At 54.5% G+C, this 22,334-nt stretch overlaps 1 protein-coding gene across 2 annotated transcripts in view; it reads right to left on the reverse strand.

Moving 5' to 3' along the window:
- Positions 1 to 231: 231 nt before the first annotated feature.
- LOC147109514 (protein PALS1-like) overlaps positions 232 to 22,334 on the reverse strand; it is a 135,588-nt gene continuing 113,485 nt past the window's right edge. Inside the window, exons 14-16 of one of the 2 annotated variants that reach the window (XM_086003523.1) lie at positions 21,663 to 21,773; positions 11,016 to 11,119; positions 1,598 to 1,755 (exon numbers count right to left, since the gene is read on the reverse strand). In XM_086003523.1, the coding sequence (XP_085859649.1) occupies positions 1,731 to 1,755; positions 11,016 to 11,119; positions 21,663 to 21,773 (240 nt within the window). In that variant the 3' untranslated portion in view covers positions 1,598 to 1,730. Of the gene's footprint in view, positions 1,756 to 11,015; positions 11,120 to 21,662; positions 21,774 to 22,334 lie in introns of both variants that reach the window. The other variant, XM_086003522.1, reaches the window with a different exon arrangement.

Here is a 22,334-nt window from a genome sequence, read left to right on the forward strand (position 1 = left end):
TGGTTTTTATTGAACAAGTTGTTCCTTTAAATGAAGGGCTGGGTTATTTGTACGAATGATAAACATTCTGATCGACAGCTAACGTTCAAAATTCTCCTAATCCTATCAATTTTCAATAATTATATTTGAAACATTTAATTCCCACAAACGGGCTTTCTAATCTTTGCAGAACACGAAAAATGCAGGTCACCTTGGTGAGCTCCGGAAGTGACAATGTAACCAGACATCAGCCAGGAGTGATTTGTTTTATTGAAAATCTACAAATACATTTTTACAATATTCCATGTGCAGTTGAGGCTCTGAAAATAGTTTCTATAATGCAAAGTGAGTGCAGATACATTGCAAGCTTAGATTGTACCCCTCATAATATAGACGGATTCCTTATGTTAAAATCTGCATAACTTGCACATGCCATATCCAAATGCCTGCCCAATGAACTTGACTGAAGCCACAAAGGTTGTACATGTCATTCAGCATGTCAACAAACCCTGATGTCTTTTTAATGTTGATCATCTATAAAGTTAATATTCCATTTCTATCACTTCAACCATTCATAGATGCTGCTTCGCTTTAGTACAAGCAGATAAGCATCAAAGGTGGAAAAGTGCACCATCTCCAGTGCCTCTGCATTATTAGTTTAATACTGGAGGGGAAAAAAAACCATTTGTACAAAATACAGTACAGACAAAATTAAGAACACATACATCATTCATTTGGAGACTGTTCAGTCAATTCCAGCAATAAACAGCATCATGAAATTCCAGTGTTTAAAAACTTTATTCTCCAAAAAGAGAGAAGAAAAGCACAAAACATCTTTACTAATCAAAATTGCGTGAGAAAAGATCTTAACAGGACTCACACATATTTTAAATTAAAACATTCACATTTGATGATTATTTTTTGAAAAGGCAGCTGCTTGGGATGCCTGCTGTGCCAATTATTGCTTTACTGTACAGTAGTTACATTCAATAATTCGATTCCAGTCTTTGATCAAACATTCTGATCATGAGACAATTTATTAGTCTGCACAAATCAGGTTCACACAAACACTTCTTTTTAAAAACTTAAACTATCAAGCCTTCCAACTGAGCAAGGCTCTGAACTGCTCCAATCTAGAGATTTTTCTGCTCGGAGGAATGAGGAAACAAAATCTATTACAATATAAAAATCTATATGGTGGAATTTGTGAATTCTATTTTATTTCATAAAAATATACTCTGTCGTCTGCACACTTAATTCTCACAAAAGACTCGAACTATGCTAGACATGAGCTGTCCCCCAGCAAGGTTGCAATCTAAAAAAAATATAAAAATACCACACCTAAAAGGTTAAATCAGTACAGCCTGGACCCAGGGTTATGTACAGTGTGATTCAAAGATAGCTAATGTAAGAAGTGTATCTATATTTACATTATAAATAGTTACCATAATAGTAATTACATGAATATTTCTACCGCCAAGTGCTGGTATAAAATGGAATGTCAAATATTGTTAATTTTTTTTCACACTGCGTCTTCCATTAACAATCACTTCCTGCCAAACTGCCAGAAAGAGGACTTGTCACTTAACGATTTGTTTTTCACCGAAGCCATGTGGATGGAACCCACTGAGGTTCTGTGTCAAGTTTGTTTATGAGGCGAATTAATTCCTGGTATGCCTTTTCCAAGTCCGTATTAACAATAGCTGCATCAAAATAGTGACCATAGTTTTGCTCCATTTCCCTGGCCTTTTCTATAATATCCCGTAAATCTTCAGGCTGCAACACAAAAATGAAAATGTCCAGTACAGAGATAGTTGCAGCATTTAGATAAACAGCAGACACAGCAAAAGGTTATTTGTGCTAGGTTACATTAGCTCACTAAAGGGCAGACTCGAAATTGCTAGCAGACACTTGATGTAAAGTTATATGTGTTCACTCAACTACAGCCTCAGTTGCTGCAGCACACCACCTGTGCTAACCTTTTTTTTTGCTTTCTTGGTCAAGCCATTAGGTAGGCTCCTCACAGACGTTGATATTTCATCTGAAGGAGAAGCACCCCGACACTACCTTGTGTTGCAGAAACACAATCTATCAATCTATATTGAAACTAGCTGAAGTGCCCGGCGGTGCCGAGGCTTTTTCGAGGGAATGTTGTTGTTGGAAGAGAGAGAGAGAGCGACTGGGGGGGAAGAGAGAGAGCGACTGGGGGGGAAGAGAGAGAGCGACTGGGGGGGAAGAGAGAGAGCGACTGGGGGGGAAGAGAGAGAGCGACTGGGGGGGAAGAGAGAGAGCGACTGGGGGGGAAGAGAGAGAGCGACTGGGGGGGAAGAGAGAGAGCGACTGGGGGGGAAGAGAGAGAGCGACTGGGGGGGAAGAGAGAGAGCGACTGGGGGGGAAGAGAGAGAGCGACTGGGGGGGAAGAGAGAGAGCGACTGGGGGGGAAGAGAGAGAGCGACTGGGGGGGAAGAGAGAGAGCGACTGGGGGGGAAGAGAGAGAGCGACTGGGGGGGAAGAGAGAGAGCGACTGGGGGGGGAAGAGAGAGAGCGACTGGGGGGGGAAGAGAGAGAGCGACTGGGGGGGGAAGAGAGAGAGCGACTGGGGGGGGAAGAGAGAGAGCGACTGGGGGGGAAGAGAGAGAGCGACTGGGGGGGAAGAGAGAGAGCGACTGGGGGGGAAGAGAGAGAGCGACTGGGGGGGAAGAGAGAGAGCGACTGGGGGGGAAGAGAGAGAGCGACTGGGGGGGAAGAGAGAGAGCGACTGGGGGGGAAGAGAGAGAGCGACTGGGGGGGAAGAGAGAGAGCGACTGGGGGGGAAGAGAGAGAGCGACTGGGGGGGAAGAGAGAGAGCGACTGGGGGGGAAGAGAGAGAGCGACTGGGGGGGAAGAGAGAGAGCGACTGGGGGGGAAGAGAGAGAGCGACTGGGGGGGAAGAGAGAGAGCGACTGGGGGGGAAGAGAGAGAGCGACTGGGGGGGAAGAGAGAGAGCGACTGGGGGGGAAGAGAGAGAGCGACTGGGGGGGAAGAGAGAGAGCGACTGGGGGGGAGAGAGAGCGACTGGGGGGGGAGAGAGCGACTGGGGGGGAAGAGAGAGAGCGACTGGGGGGGAAGAGAGAGAGCGACTGGGGGGGAAGAGAGAGAGCGACTGGGGGGGAAGAGAGAGAGCGACTGGGGGGGAAGAGAGAGAGCGACTGGGGGGGAAGAGAGAGAGCGACTGGGGGGGAAGAGAGAGAGCGACTGGGGGGGAAGAGAGAGAGCGACTGGGGGGGAAGAGAGAGAGCGACTGGGGGGGAAGAGAGAGAGCGACTGGGGGGGAAGAGAGAGAGCGACTGGGGGGAAGAGAGAGAGCGACTGGGGGGGAAGAGAGAGAGCGACTGGGGGGGAAGAGAGAGAGACTGGGGGGGAAGAGAGAGAGCGACTGGGGGGGAAGAGAGAGAGCGACTGGGGGGGAAGAGAGAGAGCGACTGGGGGGGAAGAGAGAGAGCGACTGGGGGGGAAGAGAGAGAGCGACTGGGGGGGAAGAGAGAGAGCGACTGGGGGGGAAGAGAGAGAGCGACTGGGGGGGAAGAGAGAGAGCGACTGGGGGGGAAGAGAGAGAGCGACTGGGGGGGAAGAGAGAGAGCGACTGGGGGGGAAGAGAGAGAGCGACTGGGGGGGAAGAGAGAGAGCGACTGGGGGGGAAGAGAGAGAGCGACTGGGGGGGAAGAGAGAGAGCGACTGGGGGGGAAGAGAGAGAGCGACTGGGGGGGAAGAGAGAGAGCGACTGGGGGGGAAGAGAGAGAGCGACTGGGGGGGAAGAGAGAGAGCGACTGGGGGGAAGAGAGAGAGCGACTGGGGGGGAAGAGAGAGAGCGACTGGGGGGAAGAGAGAGAGCGACTGGGGGGAAGAGAGAGAGCGACTGGGGGGAAGAGAGAGAGCGACTGGGGGGAAGAGAGAGAGCGACTGGGGGGAAGAGAGAGAGCGACTGGGGGGAAGAGAGAGAGCGACTGGGGGGGAAGAGAGAGAGCGACTGGGGGGAAGAGAGAGAGCGACTGGGGGGAAGAGAGAGAGCGACTGGGGGGAAGAGAGAGAGCGACTGGGGGGAAGAGAGAGAGCGACTGGGGGGAAGAGAGAGAGCGACTGGGGGGAAGAGAGAGAGCGACTGGGGGGAAGAGAGAGAGCGACTGGGGGGAAGAGAGAGAGCGACTGGGGGGAAGAGAGAGAGCGACTGGGGGGAAGAGAGAGAGCGACTGGGGGGAAGAGAGAGAGCGACTGGGGGGAAGAGAGAGAGCGACTGGGGGGGAAGAGAGAGAGCGACTGGGGGGAAGAGAGAGAGCGACTGGGGGGGAAGAGAGAGAGCGACTGGGGGGAAGAGAGAGAGCGACTGGGGGGGAAGAGAGAGAGCGACTGGGGGGAAGAGAGAGAGCGACTGGGGGGAAGAGAGAGAGCGACTGGGGGGAAGAGAGAGAGCGACTGGGGGGAAGAGAGAGAGCGACTGGGGGGAAGAGAGAGAGCGACTGGGGGGAAGAGAGAGAGCGACTGGGGGGAAGAGAGAGAGCGACTGGGGGGAAGAGAGAGAGCGACTGGGGGGAAGAGAGAGAGCGACTGGGGGGAAGAGAGAGAGCGACTGGGGGGGAAGAGAGAGAGCGACTGGGGGGGAAGAGAGAGAGCGACTGGGGGGAAGAGAGAGAGCGACTGGGGGGAAGAGAGAGAGCGACCTTGGGGAAGAGAGAGAGCGACTGGGGGGAAGAGAGAGAGCGACTGGGGGAAGAGAGAGAGCGACTGGGGGGAAGAGAGAGAGCGACTGGGGGGAAGAGAGAGAGCGACTGGGGGGAAGAGAGAGAGCGACTGGGGGGAAGAGAGAGAGCGACTGGGGGGAAGAGAGAGAGCGACTGGGGGGAAGAGAGAGAGCGACTGGGGGAGAGAGAGAGCGACTGGGGGAGAGAGAGAGCGACTGGGGGGAAGAGAGAGAGCGACTGGGGGGAAGAGAGAGAGCGACTGGGGGGAAGAGAGAGAGCGACTGGGGGGAAGAGAGAGAGCGACTGGGGGGAAGAGAGAGAGCGACTGGGGGGAAGAGAGAGAGCGACTGGGGGGAAGAGAGAGAGCGACTGGGGGGAAGAGAGAGAGCGACTGGGGGGAAGAGAGAGAGCGACTGGGGGAAGAGAGAGAGCGACTGGGGGGAAGAGAGAGAGCGACTGGGGGGAAGAGAGAGAGCGACTGGGGGGAAGAGAGAGAGCGACTGGGGGGAAGAGAGAGAGCGACTGGGGGGAAGAGAGAGAGCGACGGGGGGGAAGAGAGAGAGCGACGGGGGGGAAGAGAGAGAGCGACTGGGGGGGAAGAGAGAGAGCGACTGGGGGGGAAGAGAGAGAGCGACTGGGGGGAAGAGAGAGAGCGACTGGGGGAAGAGAGAGAAGCGACTGGGGGGGAAGAGAGAGAGCGACTGGGGGGGAAGAGAGAGAGCGACTGGGGGGGAAGAGAGAGAGCGACTGGGGGGGAAGAGAGAGAGCGACTGGGGGGGAAGAGAGAGAGCGACTGGGGGGGAAGAGAGAGAGCGACTGGGGGGGAAGAGAGAGAGCGACTGGGGGGGGAAGAGAGAGAGCGACTGGGGGGGAAGAGAGAGAGCGACTGGGGGGGAAGAGAGAGAGCGACTGGGGGGGAAGAGAGAGAGCGACTGGGGGGGAAGAGAGAGAGCGACTGGGGGGAAGAGAGCGAGCGACTGGGGGGGAAGAGAGAGAGCGACTGGGGGGAAGAGAGCGAGCGACTGGGGGGAAGAGAGCGAGCGACTGGGGGGAAGAGAGCGAGCGACTGGGGGAAGAGAGCGAGCGACTGGGGGGGAAGAGAGCGAGCGACTGGGGGGGAAGAGAGCGAGCGACTGGGGGGAAGAGAGCGAGCGACTGGGGGGGAAGAGAGCGAGCGACTGGGGGGAAGAGAGCGAGCGACTGGGGGGAAGAGAGCGAGCGACTGGGGGGAAGAGAGCGAGCGACTGGGGGGAAGAGAGCGAGCGACTGGGGGGAAGAGAGCGAGCGACTGGGGGGAAGAGAGCGAGCGACTGGGGGGAAGAGAGCGAGCGACTGGGGGGAAGAGAGCGAGCGACTGGGGGGAAGAGAGCGAGCGACTGGGGGGAAGAGAGCGAGCGACTGGGGGGAAGAGAGCGAGCGACTGGGGGGAAGAGAGCGAGCGACTGGGGGGAAGAGAGCGAGCGACTGGGGGGAAGAGAGCGAGCGACTGGGGGGAAGAGAGCGAGCGACTGGGGGGAAGAGAGCGAGCGACTGGGGGGAAGAGAGCGAGCGACTGGGGGGAAGAGAGCGAGCGACTGGGGGGAAGAGAGCGAGCGACTGGGGGGAAGAGAGCGAGCGACTGGGGGGAAGAGAGCGAGCGACTGGGGGGGAAGAGAGCGAGCGACTGGGGGGAAGAGAGCGAGCGACTGGGGGGAAGAGAGCGAGCGACTGGGGGGAAGAGAGCGAGCGACTGGGGGGAAGAGAGCGAGCGACTGGGGGGAAGAGAGCGAGCGACTGGGGGAAGAGAGCGAGCGACTGGGGGGAAGAGAGCGAGCGACTGGGGGGAAGAGAGCGAGCGACTGGGGGGAAGAGAGCGAGCGACTGGGGGGAAGAGAGCGAGCGACTGGGGGGAAGAGAGCGAGCGACTGGGGGAAGAGAGCGAGCGACTGGGGGGAAGAGAGCGAGCGACTGGGGGGAAGAGAGCGAGCGACTGGGGGGAAGAGAGCGAGCGACTGGGGGGAAGAGAGCGAGCGACTGGGGGAAGAGAGCGAGCGACTGGGGGGAAGAGAGCGAGCGACTGGGGGGAAGAGAGCGAGCGACTGGGGGAAGAGAGCGAGCGACTGGGGGGAAGAGAGCGAGCGACTGGGGGGAAGAGAGCGAGCGACTGGGGGGAAGAGAGCGAGCGACTGGGGGGAAGAGAGCGAGCGACTGGGGGGAAGAGAGCGAGCGACTGGGGGGAAGAGAGCGAGCGACTGGGGGGAAGAGAGCGAGCGACTGGGGGGAAGAGAGCGAGCGACTGGGGGGAAGAGAGCGAGCGACTGGGGGGAAGAGAGAGAGCGACTGGGGGGAAGAGAGAGAGCGACTGGGGGGAAGAGAGAGAGCGACTGGGGGGAAGAGAGAGAGCGACTGGGGGGAAGAGAGAGAGCGACTGGGGGGAAGAGAGAGAGCGACTGGGGGGGAAGAGAGAGAGCGACTGGGGGGGAAGAGAGAGAGCGACTGGGGGGAAGAGAGAGCGCGACTGGGGGGAAGAGAGAGCGCGACTGGGGGGAAGAGAGAGCGCGACTGGGGGGGAAGAGAGAGCGCGACTGGGGGGAAGAGAGAGCGGCGACTGGGGGGAAGAGAGCGCGCGACTGGGGGGAAGAGAGAGCGCGACTGGGGGGAAGAGAGAGAGCGACTGGGGGGAAGAGAGAGAGCGACCTTAGGGGAAGAGAGAGAGCGACTGGGGGGAAGAGAGAGAGCGACTGGGGGAAGAGAGAGAGCGACTGGGGGGAAGAGAGAGAGCGACTGGGGGGAAGAGAGAGAGCGACTGGGGGGAAGAGAGAGAGCGACTGGGGGGAAGAGAGAGAGCGACTGGGGGGAAGAGAGAGAGCGACTGGGGGGAAGAGAGAGAGCGACTGGGGGGAAGAGAGAGAGCGACTGGGGGGAAGAGAGAGAGCGACTGGGGGGAAGAGAGAGAGCGACTGGGGGAAGAGAGAGAGCGACTGGGGGAAGAGAGAGAGCGACTGGGGGGAAGAGAGAGAGCGACTGGGGGGAAGAGAGAGAGCGACTGGGGGGAAGAGAGAGAGCGACTGGGGGGAAGAGAGAGAGCGACTGGGGGGAAGAGAGAGAGCGACTGGGGGGAAGAGAGAGAGCGACTGGGGGGAAGAGAGAGAGCGACTGGGGGGGAAGAGAGAGAGCGACTGGGGGGAAGAGAGAGAGCGACTGGGGGGAAGAGAGAGAGCGACTGGGGGGAAGAGAGAGAGCGACTGGGGGAAGAGAGAGAGCGACTGGGGGGAAGAGAGAGAGCGACTGGGGGGGAAGAGAGAGAGCGACTGGGGGGAAGAGAGAGAGCGACTGGGGGGAAGAGAGAGAGCGACTGGGGGAAGAGAGAGAGCGACTGGGGGAAGAGAGAGAGCGACTGGGGGGAAGAGAGAGAGCGACTGGGGGGAAGAGAGAGAGCGACTGGGGGGAAGAGAGAGAGCGACTGGGGGGAAGAGAGAGAGCGACTGGGGGGAAGAGAGAGAGCGACTGGGGGGAAGAGAGAGAGCGACTGGGGGGAAGAGAGAGAGCGACTGGGGGGAAGAGAGAGAGCGACTGGGGGGAAGAGAGAGAGCGACTGGGGGGAAGAGAGAGAGCGACTGGGGGGAAGAGAGAGAGCGACTGGGGGGAAGAGAGAGAGCGACTGGGGGGAAGAGAGAGAGCGACTGGGGGGAAGAGAGAGAGCGACTGGGGGGAAGAGAGAGAGCGACTGGGGGGAAGAGAGAGAGCGACTGGGGGGAAGAGAGAGAGCGACTGGGGGGAAGAGAGAGAGCGACTGGGGGGGAAGAGAGAGAGCGACTGGGGGGAAGAGAGAGAGCGACTGGGGGGAAGAGAGAGAGCGACTGGGGGAGAGAGAGAGAGCGACTGGGGGGAAGAGAGAGAGCGACTGGGGGGAAGAGAGAGAGCGACTGGGGGAAGAGAGAGAGCGACTGGGGGGAAGAGAGAGAGCGACTGGGGGGGAAGAGAGAGAGCGACTGGGGGGAAGAGAGAGAGCGACTGGGGGGAAGAGAGAGAGCGACTGGGGGGAAGAGAGAGAGCGACTGGGGGGAAGAGAGAGAGCGACTGGGGGGAAGAGAGAGAGCGACTGGGGGGGAAGAGAGAGAGCGACTGGGGGGAAGAGAGAGAGCGACTGGGGGGAAGAGAGAGAGCGACTGGGGGAAGAGAGAGAGCGACTGGGGGGAAGAGAGAGAGCGACTGGGGGGAAGAGAGAGAGCGACTGGGGGGAAGAGAGAGAGCGACTGGGGGGAAGAGAGAGAGCGACTGGGGGGAAGAGAGAGAGCGACTGGGGGGAAGGAGAGAGAGCGACTGGGGGGAAGAGAGAGAGCGACTGGGGGGAAGAGAGAGAGCGACTGGGGGGGAAGAGAGAGAGCGACTGGGGGAAGAGAGAGAGCGACTGGGGGGAAGAGAGAGAGCGACTGGGGGGGAAGAGAGAGAGCGACTGGGGGGGAAGAGAGAGAGCGACTGGGGGGAAGAGAGAGAGCGACTGGGGGGAAGAGAGAGAGCGACTGGGGGGGAAGAGAGAGAGCGACTGGGGGGGAAGAGAGAGAGCGACTGGGGGGGAAGAGAGAGAGCGACTGGGGGGGGAAGAGAGAGAGCGACTGGGGGGAAGAGAGAGAGCGACTGGGGGGAAGAGAGAGAGCGACTGGGGGGAAGAGAGAGAGCGACTGGGGGGGAAGAGAGAGAGCGACTGGGGGGAAGAGAGAGAGCGACTGGGGGGGAAGAGAGAGAGCGACTGGGGGGGAAGAGAGAGAGCGACTGGGGGGGAAGAGAGAGAGCGACTGGGGGGGAAGAGAGAGAGCGACTGGGGGGGGAAGAGAGAGAGCGACTGGGGGGGAAGAGAGAGAGCGACTGGGGGGGAAGAGAGAGAGCGACTGGGGGGGAAGAGAGAGAGCGACTGTGGGGAAGAGAGCGAGCGACTGGGGGGAAGAGAGCGAGCGACTGGGGGGAAGAGAGCGAGCGACTGGGGGGAAGAGAGCGAGCGACTGGGGGGGAAGAGAGCGAGCGACTGGGGGGGAAGAGAGCGAGCGACTGGGGGGAAGAGAGCGAGCGACTGGGGGGAAGAGAGCGAGCGACTGGGGGGAAGAGAGCGAGCGACTGGGGGGAAGAGAGCGAGCGACTGGGGGGAAGAGAGCGAGCGACTGGGGGGAAGAGAGCGAGCGACTGGGGGGGAAGAGAGCGAGCGACTGGGGGGAAGAGAGCGAGGACTGGGGGGAAGAGAGCGAGGGACTGGGGGGAAGAGAGCGAGCGACTGGGAGGGGGAAGAGAGCGAGCGACTGGGGGGAAGAGAGCGAGCGACTGGGGGGGAAGAGAGCGAGCGACTGGGGGGAAGAGAGCGAGCGACTGGGGGGGAAGAGAGCGAGCGACTGGGGGGAAGAGAGCGAGCGACTGGGGGGAAGAGAGCGAGCGACTGGGGGGAAGAGAGCGAAGCGACTGGGGGGAAGAGAGCGAGCGACTGGGGGGAAAGAGAGCGAGCGACTGGGGGGAAGAGAGCGAGCGACTGGGGGGAAGAGAGGGGGGGGAGGGAGGGGGAGGGGAGGGGGGGAGGGAGGGGGAGGGGAGGGGAGGGGAAGGGAGGGGGGAGGAAGGGAGGGGGGAAGGGAGGGCAGGGGGGGAGGGGAAGGGAGGGCGGGGAAGGGAGGGAGGGCGGGGAAGGGAGGGAGGGGAAGGGAGGGCGGGGGGGGGGGGGGGAGGAAGGGGGTGAGGAAGGCGCCCCCCCCCCCCCGAGGGTCGCCCCCCGAGGTGAAGACCGCCGATTGCGCGCGCAGCAGGAGCTGAGACGCGGCGTCTCTCTCGGCCGACGGGCCCGGTTGCCAGTGTAACTGTGACGCTGACCAAGCCAGAGAGAGAGACGCCGCGTCTCAGCTGCTCCTGCTGCGCGCGCGCGGGCCCCCCCCCCCCCCCCCCCCCCCCCCCCCCCCCCCCCGAGGTGAAGACCGCCGATTGCGGCTGTGGGAGACGTGGGCCCGGTTGCCAGGGTAACGCTGGACGCTCAGCAAGCCCCGCCAGCCAGAGAGAGACAGCGCGTCTCAGCTCCTGCTGCGCGCGCACCCTAGCGGCGCTGGGCTGAGGCTCGGCCCTCCAGCCTTCGAGTGGGGCCAGGAGGTGCCTAGCTCGGGCGTGGGTGCGGAGGAGACGCCGAGGCTTCTAGGCCTACCTGGAAAAACGGGGAAAGGTAGGAAAATTAATGAGATTAGATAAGTTAATTACTTTCTAAATCATTTAAAAAAAAAACAATATGTGTTTTAAAAGCAACGTTTTTTTTTTAAGACGCAGAAAGCGGGAAAAAGGAAGGAAAAGTTTGGAATCAAGATGGCGGCGACTCACCTCGGTTCAGAACGATAAAGCCCGGCCCCACACACACCGATTGGCCCGGCGGCACACGCCAGCAACCCGGCGTACGATTGGTCGAGCTCGAGGTCACTCTGTCGCTAATGAGCGGATAATGAGATGCTAATGAGCGGAATGTTGAAGGTTTTTGGGATACCGCGGGCGCAATTTTAGCCCGGCCGAAACGTAAATACGCTTAAAACCGTCTCGGAAGCGTAAGCTTTCTTTGGAGGTAACGCGCGCGTAGGTACGCCCTGTAACTTTTGAGTGCATACCCATAAGCACACGCGATGACAGACAGATAGACAGATAGAAGTACCGATTTATATATATAGATGAGCATCATATTTTAAATGGACATCTTGATCCCCGAATCGTTTTCCATGATACATTTAATATATTCTTCTCTGCACTCCCCCTCCCCTCAGATATACAACTGCAGACATTTTTATTGTGCCAGTTGTGTGGAAAATATATGGAGAGGTGCATGTATGTGGCTGCAGGAGTCCCTATTGGTGGGGGATTTAATCAGATCTGTTACTTAGGTTTGTGTGGGGTCAGGGGTCTAACTTCTATTGGCGATCAGATTAGATCCTTGACCAACGCTGACATCTACAACTGCAGTCACGCACATCCTTCAGAGAGAAGTCTGCCCCAAGCGATGCACAAAAAGTTACTAAGCGAAACACCTTACTTAAACCCGCCAGAGAGACCTTTGCAATCAGAAGCAAAGGTTAAAGGGAGCAGCTTCTGGTAGTGTGGAGTGGATAAAACTGTGATGATTTAGAGAACTGTTGATGAAGAATAATTTAAATCTTTTCAGCATATGATGGAACTCTCGATAGATTTGACTAACTGCAAATTTATGATAGTGTGATGTGACGTGAGATTGGAAGTGCTGGGTGATATACCTATCAATTCCTCCAATAAAAGGCGAAGAGTTACGAAGGTGACTAAAGGTTTTTATTGACTAAATAACAGAGCCCACTCTCGTGGGTGATCCGATCCAAGCAGGAGGAATACCAGTCAGTCGCTCACCTTTATACCTGGCCTGGTGGGTGGAGCCAAGGCGGAGTCGGCGGTGGTCATCCCAGGTATAGCAGTGTGGCAAGAGGCGACCTCGTACCGTGATACAATAGTGGTCAGTGATACAGTTATAACGAACAGTGGTGAACAGTGCTAACTACTAACAGTGATACGATAGTGAACGTGGTTTACCACATTCACCCCTTGTTTAGAATTAAGTCCGGCGGGGTGAAGTGTACTACCAATTCTGGTAGGTCAGTCTGTCCGGAGGCTTCGTAAGCCTCTCCGATCGCCGCAGCGGTGGTGTTGCCTTATCCGGTGCTGGTGCCTTATCCGGTGTTGATGCTGGTGTTTGCGTGGTCGGCGAGGGCTCGTGGGGTTCCGGCATGCCGTCTACCTGGGCTGGGGTTGGGGGGGGTGGTGGCGGTGTTTCCGGATCGGCTGAGGGTGCGAGGTCTCGTAGGGAGACAGTGTCCTCCCGCCCGTCTGGGTACGCCACGTAGGCGTACTGGGGGTTGGCGTGCAGGAGGTTCACCCTCTCGACCAGGGGGTCCGTTTTATGGGCCCTCACGTGTTTCCGCAGCCAGACCGGCCCCGGGGCGGTCAGCCAGGTTGGTAGAGTGGTTCCCGTAGTCGACTTCCTGGGGAAAACGAACATTCGTTCATGGGGGGTGGTGTTAGTGGCCGTGCAAAGTAATGACCGGATGGAGTGCAGCGCTGTCGGGAGGACTTCTTGCCAGCGGGAGGTTGGGAGGCCCTTAGACTTTAAGGCTAAGAGGACGGCCTTCCATACCGTCGCGTTCTCTCTTTCCACCTGACCGTTACCTCTGGGGTTGTAGCTGGTGGTCCTGCTTGCTGCAATACCTCTCTCTAGGAGGAATTGCCGGAGTTCCTCGCTCATGAAGGAGGAGCCCCGGTCGCTGTGTATATAGTTCGGGAACCCGAACAAGGCGAAGAGGGCATTCAGGCACTTGATGACCGTGCTACTGGTCATGTCGGGGCAGGGGAAGGCAAAGGGGAAACGGGAGTACTCATCAACGATGTTGAGGAAGTACACATTACGGTCAGAGGACGGGAGGGGCCCCTTAAAGTCGATGCTCAGGCGCTCGAAGGGGCGGGTGGCCTTGATCAGGCTTGCTCGGTCCGGCCTATAGAAGTGCGGTTTGCACTCCGCACAGGTCTGGCAGTTCCTGGTCATGGTCCTGACCTCCTCGATGGAGTAGGTCAGGTTGCGGGCCTTAATGAAATGGTAGAGTCTGGTGACTCCGGGGTGGCAGAGCTGGTCGTGGAGGGTCTGAAGCCTATCGATATGCGCGCTGGCGCATGTCATTCGTGAAAGGGCATCAGGGGATTCGTTCAGCTTGCCTGGCCGGTACAAGATCTCATAATCGTAGGTGGAGAGCTCGATTCTCCATCTCAAAATCTTGTCATTCTTGATTTTGCCCTTCAGCTTGTTATTAAACATGAAAGCCACCGAACGCTGGTCGGTGAGGAGGGTAAATCGTTTGCCTGCCAGGTAGTGCCTCCAGCGCCGTACTGCCTCCACGATCGCCTGGGCCTCTTTCTCGACCGACGAATGTCGGATCTCGGGGCCCTGTAGGGTCCTTGAGAAGAAGGCCACTGGCCTCCCCTCCTGGTTTAGGGTGGCGGCTAAGGCGAAGTCGGATGCGTCGCTCTCCACCTGGAAGGGGATGGACTCGTCCACTGCGTGCATCGTGGCCTTGGCTATGTCTCCCTTAATGAGGGAGAAGGCCGCGCACGCCTCCTCCGTGAGGGGGAAGGAAGTGGCTTTCAGGAGGGGTCTGGCTTTGTCCGCGTAATTGGGTACCCATTGGGCATAGTAGGCGAAAAGCCCCAGGGTTCTCCTAAGTGCTTTAGGGCAGTGGGGGAGGGGTAGCTCCATGAGGGGGCGCATTCTTTCTGGGTCGGGGCCGATGATTCCGTTCTCCACTACGCAGCCGAGGATGGCAAGGCGTGTGGTGTTAAACACGCATTTCTCCTTATTGTAGGTGAGGTTCAGCCGTTGGGCCGTACGGAGGAATTTCTCCAGATTCGCGTCATGTTCCTGCCGGTCGCGGCCGCAGATAGTGACGTTATCTAGGTAGGGGAATGTAGCCTGCAGTTCGTTCTGGTCAACCATCTGGTCCATCTCCCTTTGGAAGACCGAGACCCCATTAGTGACACCGAAGGGGACCCTAAGGAAGTGGTATAGGCGCCCATTCGCCTCGAAGGCGGTATACTGGCGGTCCTCAGGGTGGATAGGGAGTTGGTGGTAGGCCGACTTCAGGTCGATGGTCGAGAATACTTTATACTGTGCAATCTGATTGACCATGTCAGATATGCGGGGGAGGGGGTATGCGTCCAGCTGGGTATATCTGTTTATGGTCTGGCTGTAGTCGATGACCAGGCGGTTTTTATCGCCGGTCTTTACGACTACGACCTGGGCACGCCAGGGGCTGCTGCTCCCCTCGATAATGCCCTCTTTCAGGAGGCGCCGCACCTCAGAGCTAATGAAGGCTCTGTCCCCGGCGCTATACCGCCTGCTCTTGGTAGCGACGGGTTTGCAGTCAGGGGTAAGGTTAGCAAACAGAGAGGGTGGCGGGACCTTGAGGGTGGAGAGGCTGCAGGTGTTACGCGGTGGGCGGTTTAACGTTTGCTGGTTGTTGACTGTGAGTGGGGGGAGGGGTCCACCGTATGCTAGGGTTACGCTTTGGAGGTGGGATTGGAAGTCCAGCCCTAGTAGGACGGCAGCGCAGAGATGGGGGAGGACGAGGAGTTTAAAGTTTTTATACTCCGTGCCCTTAACCGACAGGGTCACGACACAGTAGCCGCTGATGTCCGTGGCGTGGGACCTCGATGCCATCGAGATTCGGCTGCGCGTTGGTAGGACAGAGAGGGAGTAGTGGCTCACCGTGTCTGGGTGGATGAAGCTCTCCGTGCTTCCGCTGTCGAACAGGCAGGTCGTGGCGTGGCCGTTCACTTTGATGTCCATCATTGACTTGGACAGATGGTGCGGGCGGGCTTGGTCCAGGGTGACGGAAGCTAGTGTGTAGCTGAGCGAGTCGTTGTCATCTGCGGGCGAGGCGGTCGGGCGTGGTGAGTAAAATGGCGTCTCCCACGAGGTAGGGCAAAATGACGGAGAAGATGGCTGCCCCCGTAGCTCACATGAGGCACTATTGGGGTCGGTTGCCTTAATCAAAGATGGCCGCCCCCATGACTCATGTGTGGGGATGCTGGCCTCAGTTGCCCTAAACAAAGATGGCCGCCCCCATGACTCATGTGTGGGGATGCTGGCCTCAGTTGCCCTAAACGAAGATGGCCGCCCCCATAGTTCGCATGCGGCACTGCTGGCCTCTGAGGATCCGCTCCTGCAGGCCTTGGAGAAGTGGCCTTTCTTCAGGCAGGTTCTGCATGTGGAGTTCTTGGCTGGGCAGCGCGACCTCGGGTGCTTCTCCTGGCCACAAAAAAAACAGCCGGCGGCCCGATCGCGGATGCCCGATGTCGGGGCCGGTGCCGGGGGTGGCGGGGCCGGTCGGGTCCGGGACGCCGACGCAGAGGTAGGTCCCGGGGGCGGCGCTGGGAAGGGTGCTGTGGTAGGGGTCGGGCCCGAGTCCCAGGGTCGCGAGCAGTACCTGGTGAATGCTTCCTGATCTTGGTGGGCCACTTCCAGGGAGATAGCGAGGGCTTCAGCTTTTTCCATGCTGAGGTCTTTAGCTTCCAGCAGTCTTTGCCGTGAGTACTCGGACCGTAGGCCTTTCAGGAATGCGTCGCGGATATTATCTTCAGTATTTAAAGTCACAGTTCCTGGCGAGTGCATATAGCGCCTGTGAGAATTCGGCTACTGATTCTCCTGGCTGTTGCGGCCGTGATCTTAGGAGGTGCCTAGCGTACATGTAGTTTACCGGGGTCCGGTACTTCTGTTTCAGCAGGTTGATGGCGGTCTCGTAGGTAGTCATGTCCTCGATGAGAGTGTATACTCTCGGGCTCAGTTGCGCCTGCAGGACACTTAGTTTGGATGCCTGAGGGACGCTGGATTCTCTCAGGTATGATTCGAAGCAGACCAGCCAGTGTTTAAAGTCTGCGGCTGAGTTTGCTGCTCGTGGGTTCAGGTCCAGGTACGGCGGTCTGAGGGCTCGCAGCCAAGCTGGCTGGTGTGGCTGTGCTCCTGGGAGCTGCGCTGGTGGCTCCTCCGCCGGTTGTGACTCGTTGTCGGACATCATTAAATTTAGTCAATAAAATTGATATACCTATCAATTCCTCCAATAAAAGGCGAAGAGTTACGAAGGTGACTAAAGGTTTTTATTGACTAAATAACAGAGCCCACTCTCGTGGGTGATCCGATCCAAGCAGGAGGAATACCAGTCAGTCGCTCACCTTTATACCTGGCCTGGTGGGTGGAGCCAAGGCGGAGTCGGCGGTGGTCATCCCAGGTATAGCAGTGTGGCAAGAGGCGACCTCGTACCGTGATACAATAGTGGTCAGTGATACAGTTATAACGAACAGTGGTGAACAGTGCTAACTACTAACAGTGATACGATAGTGAACGTGGTTTACCACACTGGGATTTAGGTGTTCATGTACACAAATCACTGAAAGCTCGTGCACAGGTACAAAAAGGCTAATGGAATGTTCTCCTTCATCTCAAGGGGTTGGAATTCAAAAGCAAGGAAATAATGCTTCAGTTGTACTCTGGACACTGCGTTCAGTTTTGGGCACCAACGGAAGCTTGAGGAACAGCACCTAATCTTTCGATTAGGCACTTTACAACCTTCCGGACTCAACATCGAGGTCAACAATTTAAGATCATAACCGCTGCTCCCATTTTTCCAGACAGCAGGTGCTGGTAATGATTCTGCTGTTCATTTAATCTCTCCTACCTTCCATCCCATCACAGACCTTCCCTTTTGTTCTTTCCACCCCTCTCCCCGCCTCTGTACTTGCTTAAAACCTGTAACATTTTCCAGTTATGACAAAAGGTCGCCGGCCTGAAACGTTAACTCTACTGCGCTCTCCACAGATGCTGCTTGGCCTGTTGAGTGTTTCCAGCATTTTCTGTTTATATTTCAGATTTCCAGCATCCGCAGTATTTTGCCTGTGTGTTGGAGTAGGGGGTTAAAGGTAATTACTCAGACTGACAAAAGGTGGGAAGTAGTGTTCCACAGGGATCGGTGCTGGGACCATGGTTGTTCACTATTTTCATAAATTTGGACTCTGGAATTGGCAGTACAATTTCAAAATTTGACACAACACCAAATTAGGGAGTGTAGTTAATACAGAGGAGGACTGCCCCAAAATACAGGAAGACATTAATAAACTTGCAGAATTGACGTGTAATTGGCAAATGAACTTCAATATAGATAAGTGTGAGGTGGTCCATTTTGGTAGAAAGAATAAGGCGGCCACAAACTCCTTGGAAAATAAGTGTCTAAATGGGGTAGAGGATCAGAGGGATCTGGGGGTTCAGATACACAAATCACTAGAAGTAGCGACGCAGGTAAATAAGGCCATTAAAAAGCAAACAAAGCAGTGGAGTTAATTTCTAGAGGGATACAGCTGAGAAGCAGAGAAGTTACGTTAAAAATTTGATTCAAATTCTTAATGGTCCCTCTCAACATTTAAACAATGGATGGTTTTAGGTGTACAGTGGAACCTCTGTCATCCACTAAAATAGAGGGGGACCGCCACTCCTTCCCCAGGGATATTCGACAGCCCACACATTTTGGACTTGCATGCATGGTAGAGCACTACTCTAGGTCACAGCAATGAAGTACAATACTAATGAAGTGAATTTAAATCTATTTTAGGCTAGAAGGTTGACCTACGTCAGACAAAAGGAAATTACTTTAAGTGGAGTGTGCAATGAGACAACAGCTCATGCAATGTTTTGTCCCACAAAACCTCTGGCAGATAATCAGAAGGTGGGTAACTGGAACACAGATAATAGAGGTTTCACTGCACAAACAGGAGGATTGAATACAGATGAACTACAACTTCCAATCATCATAAACTCCGTCTGAATTTCTAAACATGCCCAATAAAAATTACAAGGCAAGCACCACTCATAAGTGCTTATAGGGAAAGGAAAAATAGTCAAACTGTTATTACACTTTTTAACACTCATCCGAAGTCCAAGGTATTACATATATTTTTTTTTTTTTTTTTTAAATAAGAGTAATAAGTTGTTAAAATTATGAAGTGGTTTTATTCAGTTTAAGGCTTGGCAGCAGCTGTCATCATCTGGACAAGAACTTGCATTTAAAAGCACCTTTAACAGATGTCATGGCCAAGGGGCAACATGTAGAGGAGGGGGCCAAGGATAGAACCATTGGGGACTCCAAATATAATGTACGGTGGGTAGGAAGAGAAGCCTTTGCTGGAGATGCAAGAGTGGAACCAAACCAGGGCAGTCTCACTCAGCTGGACAATCAAGGATCTGTGTTGCAGGAGGATGGTGTGGTCGACCACATCAAAGACTGCAGGGCGGACTAGGAGGAAAATGCACCATGGCCACCGTCAATTGGTGTCACAGGATGCCATTTGTTATTTTTATTAGGACCGTTTCAGTGCTGTGGAAAGGGTGGAAACCCGATTGGAGAAATTCAAACATGGAATTGCGGGACAAAAAAGCTGAATTCCAGAGGTGAAGTGAGAGTGACTGCCCTTAACATCAAGGCATTTGACCGAGTGTAGTATCAAGGAGCCCTAGTAAAACTGAGGTCAATGGAAATCGGGGGGGGGGGGGGGGGGGAACTCTCCACTGGCTGGAGTCATACCTAGTACAAAGGAAGATGGTTGTGGTGGTTGGAGGAAAATCATCACAGCCCCAGGACATCGCTGCAGGAGTTGCTCAGGGCAGTGTCCTAGGCCCAACCATCTTCAGCTGCTTCATCAATGACCTTCCCTCCAACATAAGGTCAGAAATGGGGATGTTCGCTGATGACTGCACAGTGTTCAGTGCCATTCACAGCTCCTCAGATAATGAAGTAGTCCATGCCCGCCTGCAGCAAGACCTGGACGACATTCAGGTGTGGGCTGATAAGTGGCAAGTAACATTCGCGCCACGCAAGTGCCAGGCAATGACTATCTCCAACAAGCAAGCATCTAACCACCGCCCCTTGACATTCAACGGCATTACCATCGCTGAATCCCCAACCATCAATAACCTGGGGGTCACCATTAACCAGAAACTTAACTGGACCAGCCACATAAATACTGTGGCAACAAGAGCAGGTCAGAGGCTGGGTATTCTGCGGTGAGTGTCTCACCTCCTGACTCCCCAAAGCCCTTCCACCATCTACAAGGCATAAGTAATGGAATACTCTCCACTTGCTTGGATGAGTGCAGCTCCAACAACGCTCTAGAAGCTCGACACCATCCAAGACAAAGCAGCCCGCTTGATTGACACCCCATCCACCACCTTAAACATTCACTCTCTCCACCACTGGTGTACCGTGGCTGCAGTGTGTACCATCTACAAAATGCACTGCAGTAACTTGCCAAGGCTTCTTCGGCAGCACCTCCCAAACCCACGGCCTCTACCACCTAGAAGGACAAGGGCAGCAGGTGTATGGGAGCACCACCACCTCCAAGTTCCCCTCCAAGTCACACACCATCCTGACTTAGAAGTATATCGCCGTTCTTTCATCGTCGCTGGGTCAAAATACTGGAACTCCCTCCCTAACAGCACTGTGGGAGTACCTTCACCACACAGACTGCAGTGGTTCAAGGCGGTGGCTCACCACCTTCTCAAGCAATTAGGGATGGGCAATAAATGCTGGCTTTGCCAGCGACGCCCACATCCCACGAACGAATTTTTAAAAATGCGCATGGCGTTGGGAGGCAACATGTTCAAGGACTTGAGAGGAAAGGAAGGTTGGAGATGGGGCAGTCTTTTGCAAGGACAAAGGGGCTAAGAGTGGGTTTATTGTTTTGGGGGGGGGGGGGGGGGGGGAGGGGATTGCTGACAGCAGTTTTGAAAGTGAAGGGGGACCGTACCCAAGGAGAGGGAACCATTTACAATGTCAGCTAGCATGGGGGTCAGGAAGGGAGGTTGGGTGGTCAACAGTTTAGTGCGAATGGGTCAAGGGAGCAGGACATGGGTCTCATGGATAAGATGAGCTCCGAAAGGGCTTGAGGACAGAGAGGTGAGAAACGAGAGAAAAATGCGGGTTTAGGACCTGGGTGGGCAAAGGAAAGGGGGAGACTCAGCTGAACGGATGATCTCAATCAGTGACAAAAGTTCATGAGCTCCTTGCTTTGTTGTTGGAGGAGGTAGGGGAGAGGGGTTTAAGGAGATGGTTGTAGTGGAGAAAAGAAACAGAAGGTTATCTTTGCTCTCCAGGATAATCCTGGAGTAGTGGGCGGTTTTGGCAGAGAAGAGTGAGGCCTGGTAGCGCTTGATGTGGTCCAGCCAGATCTGCTGATGAATGGCTATATCAGCTGTGCATCAGATTCGCTCAAATCTGCACCCCTTGGCATGAAAGATGAGAGCCATACCAGGGGAATGAACAGGATGGCAGAAATAGAAAGAAAAAATGAACTCTCATTTATATAGTGTCATTCACAACCTCAGGCTGTTCAAAAGCACTTCATGACCAATGAAGTACTTTTGACGTGTAATGTAGGAAATGCAGCAGCCAATTTGCATACAGCAAGGTTCCACATACAGAAATAATATAAATGATCAGATAATCTCTTTTAGTTATGTTGGTTGAAGGATAAATGTTGGTCTGGATGTCCCCGCTCTTCTTTGAATAGTATTATGGGATCTCTTACATCCACCTGAGAGGGCAGATGGGAACTCTGTTTAATGTCTCATCCAAAAGACGGCACCTCTGACAATGCAGCACTGCTTCAGTACTGCACTGAATATCAGCCTAGTTTATGTGCTCAAGTACCTGGAGTAGGGTTGAACTTATGAGGAGTCAGAAGTGCGAACGCTACCTTTGAACCAAGGGCGACACCTAGTCAAGGTTTTACCGGGTCAAGGGCAAAGGTGGAGGTGAAAGTTAAGCTGATCGACAGCTAAACAAGCATTGTAGCAAATGGAAGACCAGAGGCCTGATCTATAATCTCAGTACTGCACATTAAATGGGAAATAATGGGCCACCGATTGTAAGAAGGTGACTGCCAATACCTATTGCAAACTTCATTTGCTTTTTCAAACAGTTCACTATTAGCAACTTGTATATTATGGGAATGTTTTGAAACACATCCTGAATGTGTGGTTTATAGATAAGAACATCATATTCACTTGACAGATGAGGCAAGAAGGTACGAAACAAAAGCAGTGAAATGGTACCTGGGACCAAAAGTACTTAACAAATAATAAAAGGTCAAAGTAATGAAAGACAACTTTTAAGGACAGCAATATTGTAGAAGGTGAAAGCGTTTGTGTATGCGTCACAATACTATTGTGTTTAATAGAAAAGTCCAAGAAAATTATCACTGAATACTAGGAACAGGAGAGAGAAAAAGTAATGTTACTCGCAATTTTTGAATTAAACTCGTCGACCTTGAAAGTGCATTCTCTAACTAAGTGTACACCATGCCCTGTTTAAACTTAGTTTTATGATTGCAGTGATTTCTCAAAAACACAAAAAGGTACAAAAATATTACCTTCGGATTTTTCCCCTCTTTGGTCAGCATTGCACGCAGTCTCTCCTGGGAAGGTGGTGCAATGAAGATTATGTAAGGTTTTAAATCTGAATTGCGCAGAATCCTCAACGACTAGGGAATAAAAAATATAGCAATGAGAAAAAAAATATGAAAATTCTGAATAGCAAGATCTATGATATTTCTTTAGACAAAATAGTTAATGCCATTTCATAATGATTTATTCCTTGGTTGTCAAGGGAAAATGTATTTTTCAGAGATTTTCCATTTCACGGAGACTCAATAAATGTAAATGAGGCAATAAACTGTGTAATCTTGCATTGAAGACAACTAACTGTAGAAGTGCTCTCTAGTTCCAAGCAGCATCCCACAATTACAAGTGCTGTACTTATGCATTATTTTATTGTTAAATACAGGAACAGCAGCAACAGTAGAGGAGCTCAAATTAATTTGGTCTAAGCTTAAGGGTTTATGTTAATAATTGCGATCAGATTTCTCCCATGGATTATAAATTTAGATAGTGAACAACAGATGGCTGTCTGTGGATTACAAAGCTGCAACACATTTCAGGGTTACCGACTTGTAAGGCTCTGAAATATTTTTTCTATGTGGCCCTTAGTTGTATATCATGCAGCCCAGCGGGTCACATATAGAAACCTATAATGCAAAACACCA

This window comes from Somniosus microcephalus, chromosome 12 (genome assembly GCF_052327205.1).
Source record: "Somniosus microcephalus isolate GS21.2 chromosome 12, FLI_Smic_1.0, whole genome shotgun sequence".
Classification (NCBI taxonomy): domain Eukaryota; kingdom Metazoa; phylum Chordata; class Chondrichthyes; order Squaliformes; family Somniosidae; genus Somniosus; species Somniosus microcephalus.